The sequence below is a fragment of the Halictus rubicundus genome, unplaced genomic scaffold, assembly GCF_050948215.1.
Source record: "Halictus rubicundus isolate RS-2024b unplaced genomic scaffold, iyHalRubi1_principal scaffold0215, whole genome shotgun sequence".
In the NCBI taxonomy this organism is placed as follows: domain Eukaryota; kingdom Metazoa; phylum Arthropoda; class Insecta; order Hymenoptera; family Halictidae; genus Halictus; species Halictus rubicundus.
Window position 1 is genome coordinate 28,975 of NW_027488756.1, and position 17,096 is coordinate 46,070.

Consider the following 17,096-nt stretch of genomic DNA (forward strand, 5'->3'; position numbering starts at 1 on the left):
AATGCTGTAACGAGGACAGAGCAGTCAAAGACTGGCGCGCGCGTTGCAATGTATGTGGTTGTATCGCCCAATGACAAAGCAAGGATCAAATAAAACTCTAGTCTATATATAGACACTTATGAATCGTAGTTCTTTTTAGACCTTTGAAATTTTGAATCATTTCATTTTTGGTTTAATTTAGCTTCACACATGAATTTATTGACTCTGTTGTAAACATTTATTTCATAATAAAAAAAGAGAGACCGAGGTGTGTGCATGAATAATAGTGGTAAAGTATTTTTAAGTTATAACATTCGCAAAACATCGTATCCGGACCTAATCTAATCATACATTATCATTATTAGGATCATACTCTTATGCAAATGCACGTAGACTTTTTGACAGTGATACTGAAATAAATGTAATGTAACAATTACAATTTTTATTCTGTTATAACGTCTGACACCTGATCGTTCCATACTCCGGGTAAAAAAAAACATGTCCACTTAGGACCCTCCTCCCTATAAATATCCAACATTTAATAAAATTGAAAGATTCCCTTTTCAGTTCCTTTCTTATTCGTTATCCAACACGCCGGTGTTTCCATCTCGTATTCATCAGTCAGCTACACATCTGTAGGTAATACCATACCACAGACGAGGTATAGGAGTAGACCAATCACCCAATGTATTATTCTGTCTCACGCTCGGGGGGCTCTAGAGCCCCCGTACTATTCCGTGTCACATCCTACCGTATCATCCAGAACTAATATTGTGGAACCGATATTCTACAATGGCGCTGTTGCTGATATAATTTTAAATCTCATGTCGAGGATTCATATGATGAATGAAACAAAAGAATGTTGTTTCCTCTTAATTCCATTACGGCTGACACGCGAGTGCATCGAAGGAGACGTAATGTAATAATAATAATAACGTAACGTCTCCGGCTGAGAATATTTTGGTCCCGGATCGAATCCCGCATGGAACGATTTTTTTTTCGTTAAACACTTTTTTCTTGTTCTTTCTACTACATCAGTCGTCTTCCCTGTGCAATTACAACTACAACAGTGTAATAACATAATTATAAAAAATTAAATTAGTTCAATATTAGCCAAAAGTAAGAATGTAGTTTAAATTTAATTAAATAAAATACGACGTTGATATCATTAATTTCATTTGACTATTTAATAGCTACTTATTCAATGTACTTCTGATATTGCTTTTCATTCGCAGCATATATATTCTAATAAATTTAATTATTTGGGATTGATAAAAGATTGAACAACAATATTTATAATAACTAGTTTTGAACATTTTTTAAGGGTAATTAAATTTAAAAAACAAAAAGAATGATTTAAAAATACAAAATATATTTCAGTATATACCATTAAACCCGATTCTTTTTAATTTTTTCAGTTTAAATTTTACTTTGGTATTGTTCCGTCACAAGACAAAACAAATATTTCAATATAACCAAACATCTGGGTGGCAGACTTCGGCCTACCTCCAGTTTATCATGTTTGTAATGCACTAGCATTTATGGTAGCGGCCCGGGACAAAATTTACAACACTTTACCGGGCGCAGGTTTATAACGCCTTTCCGGACCCATCGAGTGAGGGTACCGCGCGTCCACCTCGGCACAAGGTTACCCTCCCTTTGGCAATGGTAGGCGCCAACGAAGATCAATGACAATGATTGACCAATCACGAACAAATTAGAAGACAGAGATTCTTAGACCCCACCCACACCGAGATTAGCTGCAAGGAGTGAAGAGACGACAAGACCAGTCAACCAACTAGCCTCAAATAAACAAGTATTCCTCCGAGCAACCGTAGAGTCGTAGTCCACCAGAGCAGCAGCGGTCGTAGTATCCGCGTATTTCTTTTTATTTCTTCGGTTCTGTTAACGTCAGAGTCGATAGTGCAAACCGACACGGACAAGAGTGTCCCTTGCACTGCATTCCAGACAGAGTTGGGCACTATTTAGATAACAAATTATTTAAATAAGGATTCGAATCAAAGATATTTTATCTTTATTCGTTATTCGAAAGTTCGAATAAAAAAAGTATCTCTGTCGAATAAATAATTTTATTAGACGAGAATTTATCGGACGAATAGAGAGAATTTTTTTTATTCGAAGCGGATTTATTCGAACTTGGAATAAATTTTCATCTTTTATCTGTATCTTTTATTCAAAGGCTTCGGATAAATCTTCGAATAACTTTTGCCAGCTCGAATAAGCGGCGACGAGGTCCGACGAACGCCGATCTTCAAAGACCCAGCGACTGACAAACGGTATACAATGTAAGCAGATGGAGAATCGCGCACGAATGAAAGTTCAAACTTTTAGATTTTTCAATATACCTCCATAAAATTGCGGCGAGTGAATTGAGGGGCTTTTCCTGATGAAAATGAGTCCAAACTCGAGTGTAATCGAACAATTTTATTGATACGTAATGTTACGATAAAAATTAAAATCTTGTTGAAGATAATCCAAATGATGTCGTGTTTGGACTCATTTTCATCTGGATAAGCTCTACAACTTATTCGTATTAAAAATACTATTCGCATTAACACTATTCCTACCGAAACTTCGCGTATACCTATTTCTACCGCGACCGGTCAAATGACCGGTCTGTAGCACAACTTATATTTTTTAATATAGAATGAAGATAATAGCCAATTTGACAGTATAAAAATATAGTTTCTTTTATTTAGGAGTATATAATGTATATTTTATTCGTTTTCACCGCATAATATTTCGTTTACTATACCCTGTTGGGCCTGATGTTCCCCTAAACATATTATGAATAGGTGCTCTTCCAGGATTAGACCCTTCTTTTACTTCTTGCCAAACAGTTCCGTCTATAGCAGTTTCGATTACCTCTTCCTCATTCTCGCTATCGGAAGTAACTAAAAATCTCCTTCTCTTTCGTCCTCTACGTACGTTCGAAACATTCCCTTCGTCCTCATCGGTGTTCGAGTCGTTCTCAAATAGATCATAATTTTCCGTATTGTCATTTGCAATATCAAAAATTTCGAACGTCTTTACATTTTGGGAATGAATATTCAAGGGATAAAATAAAAACTAAAATATAAAAATGTAAATCAAGATGGATAAAAAAATGAACAAAAGATAAAATGTGAAACTTGCTACGAAGTATTGTTGGTTTGTTCACTTTTTTGAAAATGACACTTATAACGCGTAATACAATAGAAAATAAAAGTAGAATAATAATAGAATAAAAATACAAAATAGTAAAAGACTGCCGAATATGCTCCTTGTAACTTTCACGTTTTGATGCTCTCTGTCCAGCTCACGAGACTTTACTGATTTGAATTCGTGAGAAGACGTCTAGGCATCTCCTTCGGCTATGATTTTATTTATTTTACAGTCATAGTAGATAAGACGGTGTAAGAAAATCCGAGGTTCTGGACCGCTTCGGATACCAATCAAGCAAATAAAGACCGCGAGGCCGATAGGCGAGCGAGGACTGTAAGCACTTTTCGGCTAAAATCATGCCACAACTGCATTACCTTCCGTTTGTAACGACTTTATAGTTTCGGAATTGAGTCTTTGAAAGAATACTATTACAAAAAGATATAAATCGATCTACCGGTCAAATGACCGGTCGTGGTAGGTAAGACAGACTACAAATTTTTCTCAGAAAATAAACAATAAAAAAAGAAGTAAATATTGAAAAATGTATTATACGCATATTGTAGGAAAAGTCGTGAAGTTTAAAGGCGATTCAACTACGTTGTATATAGGAAATTCTAATCGAAATTTTAAAAACGGTCATTTGACCGGTCGCGGTAGGAGTTTGGACTCATTTTCTTCAGGAAAAGCCCCTAACAATTCACTCGTCACAATTTTATGAAGGTATATTGAAAAATCTAAAATTTGAACTTTCATTCGATGCGGGTTTCGATGGCGGACGAAAAGATTCTCAGCCGGAGACGTTTTACGGCCTTTTTTTTTTTTTTTTATCGTGAGGAAATGTTTTATACATACCCCGACTCCCTGGGGGAAGCCGGGGTTATGTGGGATTCTCTCCGGGGGGCGAAGCCCCCGGAGACTACCCACTAAAACCTCACGCCCACCTAAGCTACACGGGAGGTGCCTGGATCACGCGAGTACTCAACAGGACACCTCCCAGCTATCATCATACCCCGGGGGAGGGGTTAACCTCCCCCACTGCCTACGCTATAAGACCCCGGGCGGAGGGACCCGCCCGGTGTCCCCATCCCTGGAGCCTTCGGATTGGGCTTCCCGAGCCCCAGCTCGGTCCACCCACAGCTCCCGGAGTCTTCGTGCCCCGCTCGGGGCCGGTATCCCGAAGGAACCAGCCCCGGCCGAGGCAAGAAGACGCCGCCACCGGAAGGAAGGGCCGTCGGAGGCGTGATCCGGCACGCCCCGACCCTTCCTCACCCAATACCCCCCACGGATCCCCCTCCCCAATCGGGGAGGGACGGACCGACACCCCCCTACACCGGGGAACTAACCCGGGGGGACGTTTTACGGCCTGCACCAACCGAAACTGTTGAGAGTCAGAGTTATATATTGAAATGTAACGCAAATAAAATATTTTATACTGCAGTTTTAAGTTTCTACACTGTTTTCCTCAATATAAAAATGTTCAATATTACATAATACACCTACAAAACGATCAGGAGGCATCGAAACAATTGATTTTTTTTTTAACGACGATGCAATTTATAAAAAAATAAGAAAAATTGTTTCAGTATTATCTAACTACTGAATTTTTATAAAACTGGTATCTCGGAAACTTCAATTCGAAATGTGCACTTTCTTCAAATGATTGGACAATTCAATTATCCAATTTTCTTAAACATGTTTGTATAATCTGGAAAATCTTTAAAAATTACACATTAATAATCACGATGAGACACAAATAACATAATAACATAAACGTGGTCAACTGAAAAGTTCGATATAAAATCGGCAATTTTATGGTATAAGAGTAGACCAATCACCATATGCGGTTTCGTGTCTCACATGTAAACAACTGGTTTTCTTACGCCCTCTACGCTGACGAACGATAAATGTTGGAACTAGATCATAAAAAATTATCAAATGTGGTCAAATACAAATGATTGACGAGTTATGTACATATCTGATGTTATGATCAGAGTTATGACTATATGTTCAAATTATATTTTTTAATTTGATGTCATTATGTTATATATCTACAATTATCTTTATCAATACAATATTAATAAATATAGATACCATGTTTCCAAATTATAGAAATACAATTTTCATAAATCTTGAACGTAAATAACATTTCTCCATACGTATAATTATTCGCATTTCTACAATTTTTTAACACTATTAATACGCATTCATTTTGAATATCTTTTGTAACTGAACTTGAAAAAGAAATTAAATTGAAATTTACTATATATTTCCATGTATATTTCATTTAAACAACATAAATTTTAGCTTTAAAGAATCATGTAAAATATCAATTAATATTAATTGTGAAATTCGAAAGAGTTAAGAATTAATTAATCAATAATTATGTAGTTGATCGTTTTTTGCGAGATGTCAATCTATTTCACTATTCACTCAGAACGTAGTTGTATTATTTTTTTGCACGTTTCTAATGAGAAAATAAACGACGAACGCAACGTACTGTTATGCGAGACTACCGGACTTATCTATTCTCTATAGATAAGTCAGACAAATAGATGAGTCAGAACTCACGGGCTTTCTCATCTACTAGACTAAGGCAAAATTACTCACCGGTACAGAGATTTCATGTTGAAGTCCAACCCTGCGAAAACTCCGACCTCCACGTCATTCCCTATCTCTAAGGGCTAGTGTCATCCATCCCCACCAAACTTCCATAGTTGTACTCTTATATAAGGCCCTGCGGAAGGGCGCGGAGAGAGAGAGAGACAGACAGAGAAGAAGTTACAAGTAGCCCATCAGTCGACTCGTTTGTTACAAAGTTATTCGTCGTGTACAAAATCGCTTGTATTCTTGCTTGGCGACCTATTCCCAAATAAACCTAAGTTGTGCTGGAAGAGTTTGGAGTTTATTCGAGGATACTCTTTGTTTGGAACTATAGCGAAAGGAAAGAGGTATAGGTTGCGATAGAGACAGGTAGAGAATAATAGTGGACTGTATGAAATAATAAATAATGTATTAAGAATAAAGCGGAAAGAATACAAGATAGCGGTGAAGTGCAGAGGTACACGAAAGCGGAGAATAGATAGTAGTCGGAGATGTAACGCGCAAATCGTGAAGCGCACGATTTGGGAGAGTGAAGTGTCGTGGAGCGCACGAATAAACGAAAGTAAAGCGAGACTGTGATCGAGCGATCGAGCGTGTCTAAAGACCTCGTTTCGCGGTTATCGCGGGTTATTTATACTATGCGTGGCCACCGGCGTCGGAAGGAATAAGGAGTGGGGTTTTTGAAAATGACAAAGGATTTGGCAGTGTCGAACGTTAGCTAGCGCACGAGGGCAATGCCCTAACGGCCGCTACTGCACAGGAAACAAGGACGGTGGGTGACGGATTTGATATTTTGGATTATGGGAACGGTGGCTCACGCGACAAGTAAACGTTTAGAAGTAAACACAAAGTTTACGTCTGAGTGCGTTCACCCGGTCTCGGCGCCGTGCTCGATCAGCTGGCTATTGTCAACGCCGAGACACGGTCGCACCGAGGCCGCTCGCCTGCGGATTAGGTCGCAAAAACTATGGCACAAGAAATGATGTTTGCGTTACCGAGATTCTCGGTAACGCCTGCAGTGATTTCGAACACTCTTCATCTACCCCTTCCTGCGGCATAACAGAGGACTAATTTTTGGTGGCAGCGGTGGGATAGGCCGCAATTCAGCAAGAAGACCGAGGTCAACAAGGCGACAAGACGAAATCTGGAAGGATATAAGACGATTATGAAAATTCTATTCGGGTAAGTGAATGCCTTTTCACACATATTGGAACCCGAAATCAGAAATTCACACCGAAAGTGATAGCAGCGAGTCGTTACATAGTTTTATTCATAAAACTCTCGAGAAAATGAGTCGACCCGCGAGCCCTGTTAGAAGCAGCCTTGAACAACAAATGGCTGAACTACTGAGAAAATGTCTTAAATTAATGACTCTCTGCGAAGAGCAACGGAAAGAAATCGACGAACTACGACATGGGGAAACTTCAGTACCACTAGAACCTGTAAACGTTAGAATCAGAGATGATGAAAGTGACAGCTCCTTTCGGTCAACGGACGAACAACGCGTTTTGCTCAGGAGAACGAAAGAATCAAGACAGGTTTATACAGTCAACAAACCCACGGGATCTGACCGAGGAATTACAAATCGAGGAAACATTACAATTGCTCTCCGAATGGGACAAAGCAGGTCAAGTCGAGTATTCCTCCTAGACACAGGAGCGAGAATAAATTTAATAAAAGCAGCAGCAGCAGTTGTTTTACCTACACGAGCGCGAATCAATCGTTTTTATGGAATTGATGATAGAGAAGTCGTCTCAACCAGAGAAGCTAAACTTACAGTAGGAAATCGTGAACATATTTTAGCGATAGTACCAGATAGTTTTCCTATAGAAGAAGACGGGTTACTCGGCATGCCGTTCCTTGAGGGGGAGGAAGCCAAGATAGATACCAAGCATAGGACGATAGAACTAACAGGTACTTTGCATAGGATCCTACATTTTAGTAAGGACTCGATTGAGGGTCGAGAAAAACGTTTAAAATTATTAGACGAAAATACACGGGTAGCCCATTTGACAGATCCGAAAGCTATTGAATTAGTCAGGAAGGTATCGCGAGAGTTTGAGGACATCCTTGCTTTGCCAGGCGACGCACTGCCTATGACAAAACTGACCGAGCATAGCATACCTGTCACAGATGAAGCCCCTATATATGTCAAGCAGTTCCAAGGATTGGCAGGATATTACCGGAGATTTATCCCAAATTTCTCGCAGTTAGCTAAACCAATGAATACGCTTCTGAGAAAGGACAGGAACTTCGAGTGGAAGCAACAACAAGAGGAATCTTTTCAACATCTGAAGACAGAACTTTGCGGAGATCGTGTACTCATGTACCCAGATTTTAAAAGACAATTCATTTTATCTACTGATGCATCCGGTGAAGCTTTAGGAGCGGTACTGGCACAAAAAGATGAGAGCGGAAAAGAAAAACCAATCAGCTTTGCAAGTCGGACCCTAAACGAAGCTGAGCAAAAATATTCAACCACGGATCGCGAAATGCTTGCCATGGTTTGGAGTGTAAAGCACTTCCGCCCCTACTCATATGGTCGAAAGTTCGTTATAATTACTGATCATCAGCCACTGAAATGGCTAAATAACATGAAAAACCCAACTGCCATGCAGACGCGATGGAGGATCATTTTAGAAGAGTATGATTACGAGATTCAATACAAAAAGGGATGTTTGAATTCTAACGCTGATGCACTTAGTAGAAATCCGGTAATTAATCAAACTTATCGTCTCCTACACGAACGTTTTAACCGCGATATTAACGAAAAATGGCGTATGTTATACAGTATAGGCATAACTTTACCTAATAGAAGTAAACATGTAAAACGTGGTTGGTTGAATCCCATTGGAGATTTAGCCAATGTATTATTCGGAACCCTTAGTCAAAAGGACGCCGAATATTACGATTCGGAACTTGATAAACTTTATACAGATAGTAAAAGTTTAGCCGTACACCTAGATAAAGAAACAACCATTGTAAAAGGCATTGTTAAAGACTTTTCCAATTATCGTGATAGAATTCAATCATTCATAAATGTAACCACTGAAGCAATCTATCAGGTTACAGATAAGATAGAACAGCGACAAATTCAACTCAGTACAGCAACTTTATTATCTGAACTTGTAACTGAATACGGGGAATTAACACACAAACTCAGAAGTTTAATCAACAATGGAATCCAAGGAAAATTGGACCCCACATTGCTAAATTCAGTAGACTTAGTAACAATTCTAAAAAGCATTGAATCCAAATTTGGAGCTGAAAGGATGCTATTTCCTGCCACGAAAGAATCAGCCTTCCTATATCAACGAGTCATCGAAGTTAATACTTTTGTCTTACATGATACACAACTTTGCTTTGAAATGAAAATTCCAATTCTTGAACCAGAACAATATAACCTTTATCAACTAGTACCAATCCCCCTTATTCGGGACAAACTAATGTATGTAGTTAGCATAACTGTTCGATATATACTACTAGACAGCACAACTAAATACTACAGCCCTGTCGAGTCTATGGATATTCACAAATGTAAAATCTTCGAGAAAATCCGAATTTGTGAAAGAACGACTCCAGTTCTCACTTCATCATTTCAAGACCAATGTATAGCGCAAGCAATTCATATATTCCCAGAAAGTAGGAAATATCAAATATCCATCATCAAAATTCTAAATCCCATCTGGATACAACTTTACTCTAAACGTGTAAAGAAGAAGAAGATATTTTAATTCATCACATATCTTTAGGTATAACCGAAACCATCTGGACCACACTTAAAATTATCACCGTTAGTTTAATCCTACTAGCTCTATTATATGTATTATGCAAATTAAAAGTCTGGAAACTCATAAGTTTATGCTTCAAACCTTGCAATCAGTATGTAAACTGTTTCAATACAGGAGGTACCCACGTTTATAACGAAAATGTAACGACACCGTCACCTCAGTATTCTGTCAGGTTCACATCAAAACCTCAAAATGACCAAGCATTCACTGTCGATGAAGTTAGCGACGAACCCGTACCAATTTATGTAAAACCGTCAAAGCGTAAAACCGTACTCAAACCAATCTTGTAAAAAGAACATACCTTACCAAGGTATATTCTTTTAAAATAAGGAAGGGGATGTTATGCGAGACTACCGGACTTATCTATTCTCTATAGATAAGTCAGACAAATAGATGAGTCAGAACTCACGGGCTTTCTCATCTACTAGACTAAGGCAAAATTACTCACCGGTACAGAGATTTCATGTTAAAGTCCAACCCTGCGAAAACTCCGACCTCCACGTCATTCCCTATCTCTAAGGGCTAGTGTCATCCATCCCCACCAAACTTCCATAGTTGTACTCTTATATAAGGCCCTGCGAAAGGGCGCGGAGAGAGAGAGAGAGAGAGAGAGAGACAGACAGAGAAGAAGTTACAAGTAGCCCGTCAGTCGACTCGTTTGTTACAAAGTTATTCGTCGTGTACAAAATCGCTTGTATTCTTGCTTGGCGACCTATTCCCAAATAAACCTAAGTTGTGCTGGAAGAGTTTGGAGTTTATTCGAGGATACTCTTCATCTACCCCTTCCTGCGGCATAACAGTACGACACGTACAAACACTACCGCATTCATCGAGCTCGATCACACTTGTTCAGTCGTGATGCCAGAATCGCGTTGTTATGCGAGACTACCAGACTTATCTATTCTCTATAGATAAGTCAGACAAATAGATGAGTCAGAACTCACGGGCTTTCTCATCTACTAGACTAAGGCAAATTACTCACTGGTACTGAGATTTCAGATTAAAGTCCAACCCTGCGAAAATTCCGACCTCCACGTCATTCCCTATCTCTAAGTGCTAGTGTCATCCATCCCCACCAAACTTCCATAGTTGTACCCTTATATAAGGCCCTGCGAAAGGGCGCGGACAGACACACACACAGAGAAGAAGTTACACGTAACCCGTCAGTCGACTCGTTTGTTACAAAGTTATTCGTCGTGTACAAAATCGCTTTGTATTCTTGCTTGGCGACCTATTCCCAAATAAACCTAAGTTGTGCTAGAAGAGTTTGGAGTTTATTCGAGGATACTCTTCATCTACCCCTTCCTGCGGCATAACAGCGTGACGCCGCACAGTGGTGCCAAATGGCCAAAAAGCGGCAAAAAATCTGTAAAATGAAACTATCCAACGAATTTGTTTGAAAATCTGTGGAAAGATTACCACAGTTACAACGCTTATTTGGCAAAAACTTTTTGCACAAAGTTGTTAATATTAAGTAATATGGGCTAATCGAAAATCTCTGTTTTCTGCCCATTTTTTATTTATGGAAGCATAAAACAAATCCTTTAATAGATTTTGGTCTGGAACTAATCGTTTTGGCAAGGTGTAATATTGATCTAACTTTGTGCAAAAATTCATGAGACCCTTTCGTCACAATTTAAGTTTAAATATCAACTTTCAGAATTTCCAAGAGTGAATCGTGCGGAAGCTACGATTATTTGATTTTCCAGGTGAAATTTTTTAGGAATATTTCTAATTAATAAAGAAAAATGTGAAGTGCATATGATTTATTAATTTTTCATGTATACAAAAATATTTAATAACAATTTTTTTTATCTTACATAAATTATTTTTATAGCGTTCATTGGAGCACTACCAAAAAATACCTGTTGCATTTTTGCGACAGTGGTCCAGTGAACGAAAACTTTGTTTATTTAACATAAAAAATTGTTATTAAATATTTTTTTATATGTATGAATGTCATTTTTTTTTATTATCTGATATGTATCCCTTAAAAATTCCACCTGAAACGTCAAATAATCGTGACATACACGCGATTCATTCTTGGAAATTCCGAAAGTTGATATTTGAACTTAAATTGCGACGAAAGCATCTCGAAGTATCTCATGATTTTTTGCACAAAGCTAGATCAATATTATAACTTGCCAAAACGATTAGTTCCAAATCGAAGCTATTCAAAGGATTTTTTGTATTCCTCCATAAATAAAAAATGAGCGTAACGCAAAGGGAATTCAGGTTAGTCCATATTACTTAGTGTTAAACAACGTTTTTTGGAAAATTTTTTTTACCAGTTAATAGTTGAAGCCATTTGCAATAACCCATATGATTTGTAGACCCCTAAGTATTCAATTATAGGCGGAGTAATTACATAACTATCGCACTGAAAACTGATGAATTCTCAGGAGCGAGGAAATGGTTATTTACCATGCGTATATCTCCGTAAAAAAAATTTTTTCAAAAATCTGACTGGCACATCATGCACGTACTATTAGGCTATACAAAAATAATTTTTTTTTATAAAAATCGAAAATTTATAAAAAGGATTTTTTGCCGCCTTGGCACCACTGTTCGCCGTCCCACGTGAAGGGTTGGCTCTCGTACCGTCGTCTCCTTAAGGCTCGTACAGACCTGAACATTTCGACGAACATTGCGCCGAACAGCGAACGAAACGCAAGATCGCGCCGTTCGGTTCGCCGAAATGAATGTCGATTTTGCGTTTCGTTCGCTGTTCGGCGCGCCGTTCGGCGCAATGTTCGTCGAAATCTTCAGGTCTGTACGAGCCTTTACGTTGCTTCTACTATGCACGCGCTACACACAAGCGTATCTCTATTCTGTCCGTGTGAGCTGCCTGCTCGACTGTTCGACGCGTTCCACCGAATTCACGTTACCAAAGTTTCGAGCGCCTGAGCCGCAATCGATTAGCACAATCGATTCGTGGTTCGGCGAGGCGCACATTTTGCTACAACATTTAAACTAAAAAAGATATCAATGCGAAATTTGGACTAGAAATCTTTTTTAAAGATCGGGTTTAATGGCGTATACTGAAATATGTTATATATTTTTTAAATAATTTTTTTTGTTGATTTTTAAGACAAAGACAGATAAGATGGTCAAAAGTGTCTCCAAACCAAATTAATTTTTAGTCGTACCATTCTCAACAAAAAATTACGAAAGAATTCTTGAATATTCTACCTAATATCATACACGACTGAGACTTTTTCAGAATTTTTGGCTGCAAAATAGATTTTTAAATAAATCCGAAAGCATAAAATTGCCGATTTTATATCGAAGTTTTCAGTTGACCACGTTTATGTTATTATGTTATTTGTGTCTCATCGTGATTATTAATGTGTAATTTTTAAAGATTTTCCAGATTATACAAACATGTTTAAGAAAATTGGATAATTGAATTGTCCAATCATTTGAAGAAAGTGCACATTTCGAATTGAAGTTTCCGAGATACCAGTTTTATAAAAATTCAGTAGTTAGATAATACTGAAACAATTTTTCTTATTTTTTTATAAATTGCATCGTCGTTAAAAAAAAATCAATTGTTTCGATGCCTCCTGATCGTTTTGTAGGTGTATTATGTAATATTGAACATTTTTATATTGAGGAAAACAGTGTAGAAACTTAAAACTGCAGTATAAAATATTTTATTTGCGTTACATTTCAATATATAACTCTGACTCTCAACAGTTTCGGTTGGTGCAGGCCGTAAAACGTCTCCGGCTGAGAATCTTTTCGTCCGCCATCGAAACCCGCATCGAATGAAAGTTCAAATTTTAGATTTTTCAATATACCTTCATAAAATTGTGACGAGTGAATTGTTAGGGGCTTTTCCTGAAGAAAATGAGTCCAAACTCCTACCGCGACCGGTCAAATGACCGTTTTTAAAATTTCGATTAGAATTTCCTATATACAACGTAGTTGAATCGCCTTTAAACTTCACGACTTTTCCTACAATATGCGTATAATACATTTTTCAATATTTACTTCTTTTTTTATTGTTTATTTTCTGAGAAAAATTTGTAGTCTGTCTTACCTACCACGACCGGTCATTTGACCGGTAGATCGATTTATATCTTTTTGTAATAGTATTCTTTCAAAGACTCAATTCCGAAACTATAAAGTCGTTACAAACGGAAGGTAATGCAGTTGTGGCATGATTTTAGCCGAAAAGTGCTTACAGTCCTCGCTCGCCTATCGGCCTCGCGGTCTTTATTTGCTTGATTGGTATCCGAAGCGGTCCAGAACCTCGGATTTTCTTACACCGTCTTATCTACTATGACTGTAAAATAAATAAAATCATAGCCGAAGGAGATGCCTAGACGTCTTCTCACGAATTCAAATCAGTAAAGTCTCGTGAGCTGGACAGAGAGCATCAAAACGTGAAAGTTACAAGGAGCATATTCGGCAGTCTTTTACTATTTTGTATTTTTATTCTATTATTATTCTACTTTTATTTTCTATTGTATTACGCGTTATAAGTGTCATTTTCAAAAAAGTGAACAAACCAACAATACTTCGTAGCAAGTTTCACATTTTATCTTTTGTTCATTTTTTTATCCATCTTGATTTACATTTTTATATTTTAGTTTTTATTTTATCCCTTGAATATTCATTCCCAAAATGTAAAGACGTTCGAAATTTTTGATATTGCAAATGACAATACGGAAAATTATGATCTATTTGAGAACGACTCGAACACCGATGAGGACGAAGGGAATGTTTCGAACGTACGTAGAGGACGAAAGAGAAGGAGATTTTTAGTTACTTCCGATAGCGAGAATGAGGAAGAGGTAATCGAAACTGCTATAGACGGAACTGTTTGGCAAGAAGTAAAAGAAGGGTCTAATCCTGGAAGAGCACCTATTCATAATATGTTTAGGGGAACATCAGGCCCAACAGGGTATAGTAAACGAAATATTATGCGGTGAAAACGAATAAAATATACATTATATACTCCTAAATAAAAGAAACTATATTTTTATACTGTCAAATTGGCTATTATCTTCATTCTATATTAAAAAATATAAGTTGTGCTACAGACCGGTCATTTGACCGGTCGCGGTAGAAATAGGTATACGCGAAGTTTCGGTAGGAATAGTGTTAATGCGAATAGTATTTTTAATACGAATAAGTTGTAGAGCTTATCCAGATGAAAATGAGTCCAAACACGACATCATTTGGATTATCTTCAACAAGATTTTAATTTTTATCGTAACATTACGTATCAATAAAATTGTTCGATTACACTCGAGTTTGGACTCATTTTCATCAGGAAAAGCCCCTCAATTCACTCGCCGCAATTTTATGGAGGTATATTGAAAAATCTAAAAGTTTGAACTTTCATTCGTGCGCGATTCTCCATCTGCTTACATTGTATACCGTTTGTCAGTCGCTGGGTCTTTGAAGATCGGCGTTCGTCGGACCTCGTCGCCGCTTATTCGAGCTGGCAAAAGTTATTCGAAGATTTATCCGAAGCCTTTGAATAAAAGATACAGATAAAAGATGAAAATTTATTCCAAGTTCGAATAAATCCGCTTCGAATAAAAAAAATTCTCTCTATTCGTCCGATAAATTCTCGTCTAATAAAATTATTTATTCGACAGAGATACTTTTTTTATTCGAACTTTCGAATAACGAATAAAGATAAAATATCTTTGATTCGAATCCTTATTTAAATAATTTGTTATCTAAATAGTGCCCAACTCTGTCTGGAATGCAGTGCAAGGGACACTCTTGTCCGTGTCGGTTTGCACTATCGACTCTGACGTTAACAGAACCGAAGAAATAAAAAGAAATACGCGGATACTACGACCGCTGCTGCTCTGGTGGACTACGACTCTACGGTTGCTCGGAGGAATACTTGTTTATTTGAGGCTAGTTGGTTGACTGGTCTTGTCGTCTCTTCACTCCTTGCAGCTAATCTCGGTGTGGGTGGGGTCTAAGAATCTCTGTCTTCTAATTTGTTCGTGATTGGTCAATCATTGTCATTGATCTTCGTTGGCGCCTACCATTGCCAAAGGGAGGGTAACCTTGTGCCGAGGTGGACGCGCGGTACCCTCACTCGATGGGTCCGGAAAGGCGTTATAAACCTGCGCCCGGTAAAGTGTTGTAAATTTTGTCCCGGGCCGCTACCATAAATGCTAGTGCATTACAAACATGATAAACTGGAGGTAGGCCGAAGTCTGCCACCCAGATGTTTGGTTATATTGAAATATTTGTTTTGTCTTGTGACGGAACAATACCAAAGTAAAATTTAAACTGAAAAAATTAAAAAGAATCGGGTTTAATGGTATATACTGAAATATATTTTGTATTTTTAAATCATTCTTTTTGTTTTTTAAATTTAATTACCCTTAAAAAATGTTCAAAACTAGTTATTATAAATATTGTTGTTCAATCTTTTATCAATCCCAAATAATTAAATTTATTAGAATATATATGCTGCGAATGAAAAGCAATATCAGAAGTACATTGAATAAGTAGCTATTAAATAGTCAAATGAAATTAATGATATCAACGTCGTATTTTATTTAATTAAATTTAAACTACATTCTTACTTTTGGCTAATATTGAACTAATTTAATTTTTTATAATTATGTTATTACACTGTTGTAGTTGTAATTGCACAGGGAAGACGACTGATGTAGTAGAAAGAACAAGAAAAAAGTGTTTAACGAAAAAAAAATCGTTCCATGCGGGATTCGATCCGGGACCAAAATATTCTCAGCCGGAGACGTTACGTTATTATTATTATTACATTACGTCTCCTTCGATGCACTCGCGTGTCAGCCGTAATGGAATTAAGAGGAAACAACATTCTTTTGTTTCATTCATCATATGAATCCTCGACATGAGATTTAAAATTATATCAGCAACAGCGCCATTGTAGAATATCGGTTCCACAATATTAGTTCTGGATGATACGGTAGGATGTGACACGGAATAGTACGGGGGCTCTAGAGCCCCCCGAGCGTGAGACAGAATAATACATTGGGTGATTGGTCTACTCCTATACCTCGTCTGTGGTATGGTATTACCTACAGATGTGTAGCTGACTGATGAATACGAGATGGAAACACCGGCGTGTTGGATAACGAATAAGAAAGGAACTGAAAAGGGAATCTTTCAATTTTATTAAATGTTGGATATTTATAGGGAGGAGGGTCCTAAGTGGACATGTTTTTTTTTACCCGGAGTATGGAACGATCAGGTGTCAGACGTTATAACAGAATAAAAATTGTAATTGTTACATTACATTTATTTCAGTATCACTGTCAAAAAGTCTACGTGCATTTGCATAAGAGTATGATCCTAATAATGATAATGTATGATTAGATTAGGTCCGGATACGATGTTTTGCGAATGTTATAACTTAAAAATACTTTACCACTATTATTCATGCACACACCTCGGTCTCTCTTTTTTTATTATGAAATAAATGTTTACAACAGAGTCAATAAATTCATGTGTGAAGCTAAATTAAACCAAAAATGAAATGATTCAAAATTTCAAAGGTCTAAAAAGAACTACGATTCATAAGTGTCTATA

General features: G+C 37.4%; 1 protein-coding gene across 1 annotated transcript; it reads left to right on the forward strand.

Moving 5' to 3' along the window:
* Positions 1–7,473: 7,473 nt before the first annotated feature.
* On the forward strand, positions 7,474–9,729 carry LOC143364038 (uncharacterized). The gene is made up of 4 exons (XM_076804557.1): positions 7,474–7,523; positions 7,565–8,002; positions 8,849–9,387; positions 9,544–9,729. Exons 1-4 carry the CDS (start codon positions 7,474–7,476, stop codon positions 9,546–9,548), a joined length of 1,032 nt encoding a protein of 343 aa, XP_076660672.1. The 3' UTR covers positions 9,549–9,729.
* Positions 9,730–17,096: the final 7,367 nt, after the last annotated feature.